The sequence below is a fragment of the Cyrtonyx montezumae genome, unplaced genomic scaffold, assembly GCF_038088225.1.
Source record: "Cyrtonyx montezumae isolate F1298 unplaced genomic scaffold, pur_monq_1.0 scaffold_3, whole genome shotgun sequence".
Lineage (NCBI taxonomy): Eukaryota > Metazoa > Chordata > Aves > Galliformes > Odontophoridae > Cyrtonyx > Cyrtonyx montezumae.
In genome coordinates, this window is record NW_027072034.1 from 55,052,954 (window position 1) to 55,067,047 (window position 14,094).

Consider the following 14,094-nt stretch of genomic DNA (forward strand, 5'->3'; position numbering starts at 1 on the left):
TTATAAGGCATTCTATATAGTTCAATTGCTGAGGATTTAAATGTTTATCCAAATGTTTAGTTATGACTGCAATATTTCTGTTGCTTTTTTCTTTTTTAAGAATGTACACAATGAAGCAGAAAAAAATTAATAGCACTTAAAAGGATTCTAAGAATTTTCAACACATGCAGTTAAAAAATAGAAGGGGAGAACAAAACAAAGGCAAAAAAAAAAAAAAAAAAGAAAAGACCATAACCAGTTACAGTAAGCTTCTTAGTACTGTCAAAAGATTATCATGTTGGCCTTCAGGCTAACAATAAAAAAGAGGAGGGATATTACCATCAAATCCAGTCTTTCCTTGAAACTTCCACAAGAACTATCCTGCAGCAATAAGTCTGTTAAGCTGAACACCTGCTTTTCTTACACATATCTGGTACCCTGAAAGTAGCAACAGCACAGCAACACAGACGGAATGCAACTGTATTGGACAGAGTTGGTGGGTGAAAATAGTGCAGAGTATCAACATGAAAAAATCATCGCCAGGTCAGATACAGATAAAAGGTATTTCCAGTTTTGAAAAGAAAACCAAGAAATTAAGCCTCTTAAAATAGGCAAAAGTTCTAATGATGTATTTACCAAATGAAAAAACACTACAAAAGAACTACCACAACATCAAGTACAAACAGAATCATAAAGGAACCCTATAATAACATACTCTGAACTAATAACAAACTTCATGCTATACATGTTGTATCCCTAGAGCCCAGACATAGTCTTAAAACCTTAGTCTTGAAAGAGTAGCATCTTATGCAAAAGCTATTAAGTGAACAGGACATAAATAAATAAATAACCCAACCCTCCTGGAAAGAAAAGCAATGAAGGAAAAAAGAAATAGCTGTCTGATATTTGTCGGTCTTTAATGTTAAAAAAAATTAGAGCTATGTCAGAGGTAGAAACATTGTTTTATCCAGTCTTGATTTTCTGACTCCATCTTTGAGAGGATACTTTTCCATTTGCCCGAGTTGTTTCTGACATTCTGCTAACTGTTTTCTTGTATGTGTGACAAGCAAGGCCCAGCCTTCAGCAAGGTAAGTTTTCAATGCTCCTTGAAGATAGGCTTCTGCCTTCTGTGGACCCTTCTTCCTCCTTTAAAAATAAATGAATACAGAGCAATGCAAGAGTCTTTATGGCCATGAAAACTGCCTCTACATGCTTTTAAAAAGCAGTCATGAGAAAGGAGTACTTTATACGAATGCAGAACAAACTGCAACCAGCCTTTATGCCATTAATTGTGCTGGTGCCAGATCAATGTATCGGTCTACCCCTCTGCAAGTCAATTCGGCAGAACTGCAATTAGTTTGAATACATCATGTCAATGAGACTTCCTGTACAGATCTACCCTAAGTCAGAGCGAGTGAGGCAAAGATACCTCCCACAAATGCACTTTCATGATGAAGTCATCTCAGACTCCTGACATTTAACTAAAAACACATTACCTCAACAACTTCAGAGCAGGAAAACAAAAGCATCATTTTTATCACTGCACAGAGTTCCATGGCAGTCTTTTAACGTGATGTTATTCCCTCAGGCAAAAATTTACATTCATTTAGGATAATCTTGCAACAAGAAGTTCAGATTGGTTTAGTGAAGGTAGACAAGAAGCAGGCTAAAAAATAAGAGCACCCCTTTTTTCAAAAGGAAAAACAAAACACCAACCACTTAGTATTCCCAAATTCTTTAAAATAAAAATAGAAAACTAATGCAGGAGGATCTTTAAGCAGAATTTAACAGCAGGGATGAACACAGGAATAAGATCACTAAGTTTTCCAGAGGTGGAAATAAAAATGTTGGACACAAATACAAAACTGATTACCCTCTAAATTACATATCTTCTGGCTATTAAGTATATATGTACAAAGTGTGTGTAGTTAAGAAAACTATAAACTTTGAAATAAATCAAAATCAAAAATAAGTCAAAAAGCAAGTTACAGTATATGCAAGGTTAAATCTCCTTTCTGGACCTTTCCTCCTTAATGGAAGAAAAAAAAAAAACAAAGAAAAAAACATAGGATAGTTAAAAGTACAAAAAAATTGCCAGTTCTCAGCTCTTTGCCACTTCTGTCTTGTGTCTCTCTCCCCCTGAAATACAGCCTGAAATTTAGCATATTTACAATCAAAAATATTTTCAACAACTCCTTTAGAAATACAGGTTTCCTCAAGTATTACACTCAAGCTTTACCGAGTTAATTTATTTAACACATTTAATGCTTACATATAAAACTCCGCCAAATCCTTTCCAACAAGCTTAGCTGAGCGAATTCTCCCAATATTCGTGTACATTTCAATGGTGGCATGGGACAAATCCTGTTTGAAAGAAAAGAGTTATTAAAAAACTGTGTATTTTTAGTAGCAATAAGTACTGCTACTAAGTAGTATTTCACACTCTTGTAATCAGTAATTAAATTACTAAAACAAATTTAACAAAATCTATGCTAGCCCTACAAGGTCTTATAGTATATCATTCCAAGATACACTTTGGTGTAACATATTTATCAAAATATTAGAGCTTGCCTCAAAGACTCTACTAGTTCTTCAAAATTAACAACCCAGAGTAAATGATTCTTTCACTTAAGCTGCATGTAATACTATTAAGGATATGGAAGTTTCATTTTTAAGTAAAAGCAGTGTGTAAGCATGCAATTACATGCAAAATATGAAGATACAGCTAGAAGAATTACTTTTCAAACTGTGCCTTAAAGCAATTGCTTGAAGCTACACAATCTTGATTTGAATTTTCTCAATTAATTTTAATCTTAATTTCCGCTGTCTACAGGTCACTGTCCTTCAGTTAGCATATTGAGTACTAATTTATTCTTCAAAAGAGACTGTTTAAGAACTTTCAAATGACTATCAGAAAGCATCTACACCTACCAGGCAGGAAAGTAACTTAAAGCAATGTTCCAAAGGTTTTCTGAGCCCCTTCTGGATGTTTCTTAAATTGAGAGTAGGGGAAAAAAAGGGCATTCTCCCCCTCTCATTAAACAACTCAAAACAGGACCCTACAATAAACAAAACTGGTTCAATCCTTAACCAATCAGTATAAACAGCAATGTCTTGGACGCCAGTTACACATACAAGAGAAAAGCTATATGCCCCCAAAATTAAGGCACCAGCCAAGGTGTTTGTAGAAGATCTGACAGTCTTACAAATTATTCTGGAGCCACCACATAAGACTAGCCACTGAACTATAAATAAATAAGCAAGCCTTTTATGGTAACAGAAGCTCAATTTTTCTTTCAATATTTTTGAAGAGCTGCATTTCACTTTCCACACATTACAATTTTAAATGTAAGTAACTTATCTTAGTTGTGTCTAGATTTTTTAACTAATTCTGTGTTCTTCTCCACTGAATATATGGACAGAACAGTTACATATAAACTGTAAATATTTATCCAACAACTACATAGAAAACAGTCTTTTATATTATATCTGATTTATAATAGCCGGAATTTCTGAATAAAACCAGTCAGAAATACAAACAGGATAAGCAATACCTTCACAGGCAACATCTGTAGAACCCACTTCATTTCCTAAATTTAGGAAGATATCGCTCAATTTTACAGAGAACTTAGGGCCCAACTTAGAACTGAACATAAAAATCTTAGTTCTGGCCCACTATCCAACTCTTCTCATAAGAAACAAAGCATAGAAGTAAAATCTGGTACCTTTATAATAAATCTTTTGAGACTTCCTTTTATAGCAATTTTGTAAAAACAAAAAAACATTTTGTTTTCATATTTTAAAAAAAGCTCAGTTTTCATACACTTTTTCCACAGAAAACTTTAAAAGCAATTCTGCAAATATAAGAAATATCAGAGGAAAATGATTAAAGGAAAAGAATCGAGAATAGAACCAACCATTTTTGTGACAGTCAGGTGTTTAGGGTTTTATTTATCAATTTCTTATAAAAATATCCACAATATTATAACAACAGCTCCTCAGTAACGGAGCTGTCAGGAAATTATCATGGACAGTTGATTGAATATGAGGCAGCAATGTGTCCAGGTGGCCAAAAAGGCCAATGGCATCCTGCGTGTACCAGGAATGGTGTGGTGAGCACAACTAGGGAAGTAATGCTCCCACTGTACTTGGAACTGGTGAGGCCCCACCTCGAGTACCATGTTCAGTTTTGGGCACCTCAGTTCAGAAAGGACACTGAGGTGCTGGAGCAGGTCCAAAGAAGAGCAACAAGGCTTGTGAAGGGCCTGGAGAATACACCCTATGAGGAGGGACTGAAGGAGCTGGAGCAGTTTAGTCTGGGGAAGAGGAGGCTGAAGGGAGACATTACGGCTCTCTTAAAATACCTGAAAGGAGATGGCAGTGAGAGCAGGGTTGGTCTCTTCTCATCGGTGACAGGACAAGGGCAAGTGGCCTCAAGTTGCAACAGGGGAGGTTCAGGTTGGATATAAGGAAAAACTTCTTTACAGAAAGGGTTATTAAACACTGGAATAGGCTCCCTGCGAGGGGTGGGGGGGAGTGGCCTTGGTGTGTTCAACATAAGAGCAATGACTTTCAATACCAAAATATAGAAATACAGATTGAAGTTTCTAATGTCATCTTCTCAGGTATGACTTTGACACTATTCAATCTATAATGTAAATGCTCAAAGCAAATATAAATAAATGATGACTATACTTACTAAGTAGTGTTTTTCAAAAGCTTCTACGGATGATAAGGCCTCTTTGAGTTTCTTGTAAGGGCTTTGTGATGCATTTGCTGTAGAAAAAAGAATAGGAAACATCGCTTGCTAATGCAACTTCCTATTTTAATACATCCCCTCCAACACTTAAAATAGATCACACATTTCTTTCCTAGACTCTAAAATAAGATCAAGAAATGCTGTTTAATGAATGTGTCTGTACGCATGCAATCACACCTGAAAGATATTCATTGAAGTAGGGTAAAGACAAGCAGCTGTACAGTTAGTGTACGAACTTCTCCATATAACACTTCAACATATTTATTCAACATGCACAACTGTACTTAAATTAAATACCACCATATTTTCGCAAAAAACAATCTTCTCACAACTTTCCACTGCTGGATTTATGAAACAGTGCATCAGAAGTATACTGTTATTTAAAGACATTTTTACAGCTTAAACAGGATACTTCCGAGGAAAATGCTTACCAATTATTTTCTTGAGAAAACTTGCTCATTTTAAAAGTTCTTGTCGGACTAAATACGTGCTAATATTGACAGAATTAAAAGGCCCCCGTTTTCAATAAACACAACAGGCACTACTGCGCTGAGCTGAGAATCATACATCATATAGTATCAAGAGCAAGTAAGTTGTTGGCCTGTTATAAATACTTAACAAATACTAATCGTTCTAGTACTTGTAAGATCTGAAAGTTTCCTCCCTTCAGAAACAGAATTGTGAATGACAAGAAATTCACAATCAGTAAATCAATTGGATTGCTCAGTCAATCAACTATCAATCTGTAGCTCCTGTTGCAGGTTATCATTTTGAATGACATCAAAGAGCTCCCATTTCCTTGTCAAATAATTTTATTTTCAATACTTATCTGAAAGTATTAAAAATTTCATTCAAAAGTATTACTGTTTAAAAATATTTACCTAAATGCTTGTAAACGGGCCATCAATGGAAAAGCCTTATACTCGCAAAAGTAAGGAGATGCACTGATCATTTCAAGTACTAGACAGATTAAGTTAAAATTCTTTTAAGATATAATAGTTATAAATGGTCATATAAACATATGAATATATGGAAATTATTTTTATTGCCATATTTATATGCCACGTATTTAAGACAAAGTTAGTCTTTACAAAGTTTGCGTACATTCCTGGTAATACCTGTTTCAGGACGTTCTGCTCCCAGCCCTGCTAACAGATCAACAGTTCTGTTAAGGTCTTCTGAATTGGGTCCCTTCTCTGACACAAGCCCACACAGGTAACCCAAAGATTTTAACTGGAAGAAAAAAAGGGATGCTCATTTTCAACAGGCTACAGAAAAGAACAATAACAAATCTTTTATTCTACCACACTGTTTCAAAACCACAAGATACTTCTATGGAGAACACTGCTGCCACATCACACTACTTTTAACATCTCTATCAAAGTTGTTTCATGGGAAGAGAATAAAGAACCTTTCAAATTGTAATTAAGTGATTCTTACTTCACGTAGAAATTAGTTTTATCAAGAACTGAATCGCATATAATGCAAGCTAAAGACTCAACATGCATACACACAAACCCCTGCATGCTGAGAACCAAACTAAAATAAATCCTTCTACTTTTCCCTATAAACAGGAACAAAGCTGAAGATGTTTTGCAGTTACTCCCAAAAGATCATTTCTATCTGCATCTGTATTTCAGCACAGAAGTTTGAAAACAACACAAATGGACACAATGATTAGATGCTCTTGCACATTATTAGCATTGCTAATTGGTATTAAAACAGCATCACACCACTACCATAAAAATTACATCTAGACAGCAGCTGGCATGCTTGATATCCAGAAGTCAGTAGAGGACCCTGACTTGAATTTCACTGTTGGCCATATGGTATCTCATTTAATGTAACTAACTCAGTGACAAAGGGTAAACTCCCTCATCCACGAAAATAAGGTCTCAGCTTGTTAGATTGCTCTAAACCATATAAAATGGGGTGTCCATTAAAAGGAAAAAAAGATCCACAAAAAAAAAACCACATTAAATTCCACATTTCTCATCAGTTGGTAGATTTCATTCATTCTGTTTCACCTTACTCCTACTCATTATCCTATCATTTCTCCCTTTTTACTCTTTGGGTTAGAAGAACTACAAATGGCATGAACATTTCTGATCCATGTGCAAAGCTTCCTTAGAAACACATAAGCAGCATATGACATCTGATGCAACCAGCAGCACTTCATTCAATGTTTTCTTCATTCTGAACTTCCCTTACACTTTCTATTTTTAAGCAGTAAGTCTTCTAAGGTAATATTGTCTTTCCCTGCTTCTGTAATACTTCAGACAAGGATGGCCTCCAATCAGAAGATTCTTAACTCTACTGAAATATACACTAACTACGATCACAAGAAATGGAAAATATTCTACAGGCTACAGAAAGAATAAGATAAGCTTGCAATGACCTTTGAGAACATCCACCAAGACTACAGTATGGTATTTCATTAGCTTCTGAAGTTTCCTGTCAACTTTCAAAACTGTTTTTCAACAGTAAAAATCTACAGCAGCTTTAGACACTAACTCTTTCAGAGAAATGGAAAAAGTGGAACTTGAAAAGGCATTACTGTAATTAGGGAAGGGGCTTAACCACACAGAAAAAGCCACTTTATAACTTTCAGACTTCCTCCCCATTTATTACAAGAGTTGCTCAGCTGAAAAATTCCAAGTTATTTTTTGCCTTTTACACAAGCCACCAAACTCAGTAAAGTTTAAGGTATATTATTAGCATACTAGCATGCTGTAGAAATAATTAACTATGTAAATAGATTGCTGTAATCTCTATTAAGAATATTAAAGGCATCTAAATCTGGTCAACATCTGCTATAATTGAAACACATGTTCCTTCTCCTAGTCAACAAAGGCTGGTTTATTAAACTCCAAAATGAACTCAATCATTATCAAACTATTGGCAGGGGAGGATTGGAAAGGTTAGTGGAGGAGTTAGTTTTAGACAAAGTTCTACGACATGAAACGTTTCACCATTTCCATCCCTCCTCCACAGAAGTGAATATAATTCTAGCAATTCCCAGGTCTCATCCACCTGTGGAGCAACTGGGTGACAAACCTGCATGTCTCTCTCAGAAAGGACAGAACCACAAGAAAATAAAAAAAAAAATCTGCTCCACAGAAAGAAAAGGCCTACTTCAAAACTGTAATGCTGCAAGTGCAACACTTCATTTACTCACCTTCTCAGTAGCATAGCTCCATAAACCAACTGTGTGGGAAACATTTGCATCTATTTGAGCCCTATCACAACAGCCTTCTATTCTTTGTAAGACTTCCAAACAACTCAAAAATACCCAGCAATCCAAAGCTCCAGGAGGAACAGAGACCTGAAGATAAACAGGAAAAAAATTAACAGAGAAATAAACATCAGTCGGAAGTCAGAATACTTCGGAAAATTACCTTTCTTCATGCAATATAACAAAGCCCCTTGGAAGAACTAATTCTAAAAACACACAAAAAAGAGGCCAGTTCTTCACTGCTTCCTAAATAACACACAAAAACAGATCCTGAAGCCATAATGATGAACAAAATTATTAATTAATAATAATACTATGAATTAGATTTGATGTAGAAATGTTTCTTCAGGATGAAAGAAAAGCAAAAGAGGTATATCAGGTACTAATACTTAGAAGTTTCCAACTTTTTGAAAATTTAAGTCTAAGCAAAACAGAGTTAGGACAAATGTTCTGTAGATATGCCACTACTTTTGTAAGGAGACATCAGATCTAACTAATACTAAAATTAAAAGTACACTAAGAAGTAGACTAAAAGCCTGAAGAAAAAAAAAAAAAAAGGAGTGAGTCTCGGTGTCCTTTACCACAATAAGTTTGTTAATCAAATGATATATCTGTCATGGACAACTAATTAAAATATTCATATGTACAGGAAAGAATTATCAGTCATAATGCAATGGGGAAAGAGAGAGGAATTTGATAACAGAACAATCAAGATAAAGATTAGCACAGCTGGAATAAAAGTCACAGTAATGGTATCTCAAAATCTTATTAATAACCAATGCAAAAAGATTCCTTTTAGAAAGACTATTATGGATTTCAAGACAAATAAACTAAATATCTGACTAATGTGACAGGAAAGTTCAACACAGAAGCACAACACAGTAGGAAAAAAAAATAGAATTCTGAAAGAATTTTCAGGAAGTGAAAGACCATAAAAGCAGATCAGCTCAGATTTCACCTGTGAGTTGACTGGCATCAAGCCATATTAAGAGCTATAGCTGTAGTAATAAGAGGGATTGCTGCACTACATTCAAGTTGAGTCTCCTCATGTGTACTACACTACTCTTAATGATACACGTCAATTAAAAATATCTATGGTGATAGACAATAGATACAGTCTCTTTAGTGGATTAAAAACATTAGTACAAACTATAGCATAAATGTTGCGGGGGGAAACATTGAGGCATGCAGCATGACAAAAAGTGAAGTCACATGTTTGTCTATTCCTTTTGTCATTAGATGAGACAGCCACAGGGATATGCAAAACAAGAACCACAAAACATGATCAAAATAATATCCACTAGTACAGCAATAAGAAGCTCTGCTGTAGATTAACATTTAAAGTTCAGAACTGTACTTCGTTGCAAACTACTAGGCTGCATATCAGCACACTGACCATACCATTCTACTTTCTTCAACACAATATTGTTCAGGGATATCAGACCATTGGAACTGTACCTCACGAGCTCAGTAATAAAATGAGGTAATAAGAGAAATTACCTATAAGCTTAACAAATTAAAATACTCTACTCTTTACCTAGAAAGTCACCTAAATATAGGTTTTTCATGTGTAAAGTCTCCAAATTCTTTCCAAAGACAATCTCATGAGGAAACAATTGTAGCACTGTTACAATCGCGTATTACTGCATCATGTTAACATTACAAGGACTGTGCTTACTGTTTTTGGTGGCCAATACTTCAAAATTCCTGTTAAATCATTATTGGATACAATCAGTTACATTACTGAATATATTCCACAAACTCACTTCTAATAGCTTGAGTTCTTGCACACAGTTGTGAAGAAGCTCCAATGCTCGCTGGGAAACTTCCCACGGCCTCTGTAGGAAGATTAACAACGTGCACTGGCGAGAAAATAAATAACTACGCAAGTCCAGTAGAGTAGCTTCTTGATTCTGAATTAGCTCTCTCTTCTCCATGTCTATGGGTTTTCGGAGAATTAAACCATTCCAGCTCCTCACTGGCTGGCAAAAAAATGTCAGCCAGTTTGCACCATCTAAATAAATAAAGTTAATATCCAAGAATCAATCACTGTTGTTAGTCTCTTTTTCTGCCCCCCACCTCTGGGTTGCAAACTTGCTTATTCTTTCTTAAGTTACTTGGTAAACGTAATGCCTTAACTTTAAAAACCAAAAACCAGAAATTCCATAGCTAAGCCAAGAACAATTTCAGAACATTCAAGTGCCACATGCATTTGGTCTTAATTGTATGTTTCTTATTACTAATATAGTGCCACTAAGTTTGTAATGTATTTCTCAGTAATTCTTACTAAATGAAGTTCCAGAAAAGCCAGTTTAGTACGCATATGTATTTCTTACTCAGCTACCACTGATACATGTCTCTTCACTTTAAAGTTTAGCATCAAGTTCAGTCAGGATAAATATATTTCACGGTACTGTACTTTCATTAAAATCATATGTACCTGAAGAAAGATCATATGTAACACCACATACTTCAGCTCATTAAAATAGTTTCAATTTATGTGATATTTCTTGTATAGTAATTTTTTGTGAAGAGAAGGTTTCAACTTCTGCAGTGCAAATTAAGCACAGATTTGGTATCACTACAAAATCAAATGGAAATATCTCATGTAATTTGAAACAAAACTGGATGCATTTGTTCCAGAAGCTCTTCGTTAAGTAACTCAGAAGTGAGCTGTGAGAACAGCAACTGCATCACAGCCAGATCGAAACTTAGGTAATAACAGAGGCTCAGAGCTCTGTTTATAACAATCAATGAATAAAAGCAAAATGCAGGTTTTCATTACGAAATTGATGCAGGTTTTCAATACAAACTTTTAATTTCTGAGGCTTAAAAGCAAAAACTAAGAGGACATACTAAGTTTGCATATGATCTATAACACGAGCACAAACTGCCTAGCACACCTTCACTGCGATGTACTATCCCTCTCTCCCATGTACACACTTGGTACCCAAGGCATCATTGTTTTTTTGGCTGAAGCATAGCAGATAAATGAATAAGGTTAACATCTGCTGGTTTTAAGACACTTACCACCAGCCCCAAAGTTGACAACATACTGAGAAAACAAGGCATCCAGTTCATCATATTGCACTAGTGCATCCTCAAACTGCTGCAGCATCTCAAAGACGAAGGCCAGTTCTTCCTTTTGACACACAAACAAGACAACGAGCACATTATGGATGCTAGTTGTGTTTGGTGTTATAAACTGCCTCCACCCGCACACAGAGCTTCAGGAAGTATTACTACCAACATTTCTTCTGGCAATCACATGCAAAAGAAAAATCTACCACTGAAGCGGTTATAACCCCTCCTCCTAACACAGTGAGGCTAAAGATAAAGCTACAAACATAGAGCTACACCAGCTCATTTCATTGTGCGTCCAGATTCTGATTCACAAGATACATCTATTGAAAGTTTCAACATCTTTGTACAATCACATTAATAAGACATTTATTCAAAATTCACAGTATTTCCTGGATGGAATTTGTGTTTGTTACATAAAACTTTGTCTGCAGTAGGTTTGTGTGCAGAACTTCTTCAGGCTTGCCAATCAGAAAATGTTGCTTTTATATCAGTCTTCATCTCCCCTGTCCCCCCCTACCTCAAAGAACAAACAGAGCATTAAAAATACCAGAGAGATGAGTCATTAGAAAAAGAAAAAGACTCTTACCTGGACCATGAAATACTCGCAGAAGCTCCATCCAGGTTCAGTTCTTTTTTCTCTCAAAGTTCTCATGTCATCTTCAAACTTGCCTAAGTTCTTGGTAAAAGACATGAGAAGCAATGTCCTGAGTTTGGTCAGGAAGGCATTCCAAGATTCCTGAGAACGGGAAGAGTCTTTCAGAGGGTCTGAGAGTACCACGCATCTGTAAAAAGATTGATAAAAATTACTCTGAGGGAGTTATAAAATCTCACATATAAATGCACAGCTGTAACAGCGTGCACATCTGACAGACTTACAGTGAACAAAATTTAGCTTTTAATTCAACACTCATCAAAGAACAAAGTTTGGGAAGAGAGAAGGAAAGGGGGCAGAGCGGTTTGGTTTTTTATTTGTTTCTTAAACTTTCTCATGTATGTTAAAGGCTGTGATAAAGTTTACAGAAAAGACTTAGGAGTTTTCCACAAAATGAGTACTATTTGACGCTTTAGTTTTTATGTTTTCTTTCCAATACAAATCAAAGGATGGATACATTATTACAATAGTGTAGCAAACAAAAAAAAAAAAAAACCTGCCTAAAAATAACATCAGCAAAACCATTATAGTTACTCCTGCAATTCTGTGATTTTGTGAAATATTATGCAGGACACAAATCAAGATCTGTTAGATCATAAAAATAAGTTCTTGCAGGATGTCAATTTGTTTTACACACTTCATGTGTTACAACTTTCACTGTCTTTTTTGTTGTCCAGACTATTTGCCCAAGTAGTCCTGCAATATACCAGACATTGAGTGGGTACAAACTGCTGCCAACATACAGCATGTTAGGACATGCTGACCTGTCAGTCAGTCACTGGCAGCTTTGAGTGCTTTCATCTACCCCTTTAAACTATCACCCATTCTTAGGGGGAAAATCTCCTATTTAAAATTAACTCTTGATATTAAAACAAAATGAGAATTCTTACATTTTGCATGCAGTGTTGCAGAATAAAGAAGAAGGTACTTATTAAAGTTAGTTTCAAATTAAGATTTGTGTATTTTGTTGGCTTTAATGAAGCCAGAAACAGTTTCCTAACTTTTTTTCATCATTATTTCCCTTAGAATAAATTCCATTTCCTCAGCTGTTTTTAATTTAATTATTTCATACTGGAAAAGTGATTTATTAAATGGAAAGTAGGGAGTACAGTGGTAACAAAGTTGACAATGCTAGCTTCACATTTTCCTCTCACCCCACTACTGCTGCCTGTAGTTCTGGTAACATTCTGGCACCTGAGTTCTGAAAACTGATATTAGCATGCAATTTTCCCCTTCAATCAAGATTAGTCATGAGATTTCAGTGTACTTGAAATAATCCTGAAACACTTCAAAGACACCACTAATCCATGAGGAAATGAAAATAAACTCCTCCATTTATTGTTTTGGATGCTGGACAGCAGAGAAGATCCTATAAAGAGCAAGGAGTCTGTTACAAAGGGAAGCTGAAGTTTTAAGTCAGCACACACTAGTTATAGGTTTAAATGTATGCCAGTAAAGGATTCCTTACCTGTCACTTTGTTTGTTACAGAAGTCATTTCTTATTTTATCTACTATAGAGGTTCGGGGAAGGATATTGGTTTTGTTCTTTTTCTTGGCATCACTCTCAACTACCACAATGAGCCAGTCCACTGAGTTGTGAGCTCTGAGAACATTCTGCCACTTGGTGATGTCATCCTTGACCGTAGTTTTGTACACTTCCGTGTCCTGAGGTGAGAAGTGGTGAATCACCAAAGCAAATAGTCATTCTAAACAATTTCAAAAGGCAACTTTTATACTTTTGTTCCAACAGTAGAAAAATATAAAGGTTTATCAAACAGAATTAGTGACAATAAATTTACTAATCAGGAGAAACCAAATGAGCCAAAGCATGGTAAGGTCTTTGGTCTCTGAATTTCATTTATTTCTAGTACTTTCAGAGTACTTGGCATAATCTTTTAGACTTAGTACTTGGCAACCTTGTATTAATCAGCGTACTGATGAGACTTTGGTATAATTCTTTATATTCTTGAACTTTACAACATGAGCATGTTTGACATCAAAAAGCTAAACAGTTGTATTCTTGCATAATAACAAAAGCATGGCATTTGTGCCTTCTAATGCACTCAAATCTTAAACTGTTTACAAGTTGGAGGGGAAGGGAGGCTAGCTTCTCTGTTAGTTTTGAAAAAACAAAACCATGGAAGGTTATTTGGCTTTTTGTTGCTGTTGTTTCCTAACAGATTAATTCAGATAACTCTCAAACCTGTTAGGAATGCCTTTATTTGGTCACAAATCAGATGTTTCCACTGTCCTTCAATTGCATAACTTATTCGCATCAGAGCAGTGAACTTCAGATAAACAGATTGAAGACCTTCCAAAGACTACTCAGTTGTGGAGCTTTGAAAGCTTGTCTCTCCTGGGTCGTAGGGAGCTTCTGCTTCATGC

At 35.6% G+C, this 14,094-nt stretch overlaps 1 protein-coding gene across 1 annotated transcript in view; it reads right to left on the bottom strand.

Moving 5' to 3' along the window:
* The window catches only part of TRAPPC10 (trafficking protein particle complex subunit 10), a 37,912-nt gene that overhangs the window by 12,382 nt on the left and 11,436 nt on the right, over positions 1 to 14,094 (bottom strand). The window contains exons 4-12 of the mRNA XM_065741617.1: positions 13,178 to 13,374; positions 11,644 to 11,839; positions 11,004 to 11,115; positions 9,740 to 9,987; positions 7,917 to 8,063; positions 5,857 to 5,971; positions 4,679 to 4,755; positions 2,252 to 2,343; positions 985 to 1,125 (exon numbers count right to left, since the gene is read on the bottom strand). Coding sequence (XP_065597689.1) covers positions 985 to 1,125; positions 2,252 to 2,343; positions 4,679 to 4,755; positions 5,857 to 5,971; positions 7,917 to 8,063; positions 9,740 to 9,987; positions 11,004 to 11,115; positions 11,644 to 11,839; positions 13,178 to 13,374 — 1,325 coding nt within the window. The remainder of the gene's footprint in view (positions 1 to 984; positions 1,126 to 2,251; positions 2,344 to 4,678; positions 4,756 to 5,856; positions 5,972 to 7,916; positions 8,064 to 9,739; positions 9,988 to 11,003; positions 11,116 to 11,643; positions 11,840 to 13,177; positions 13,375 to 14,094) is intronic.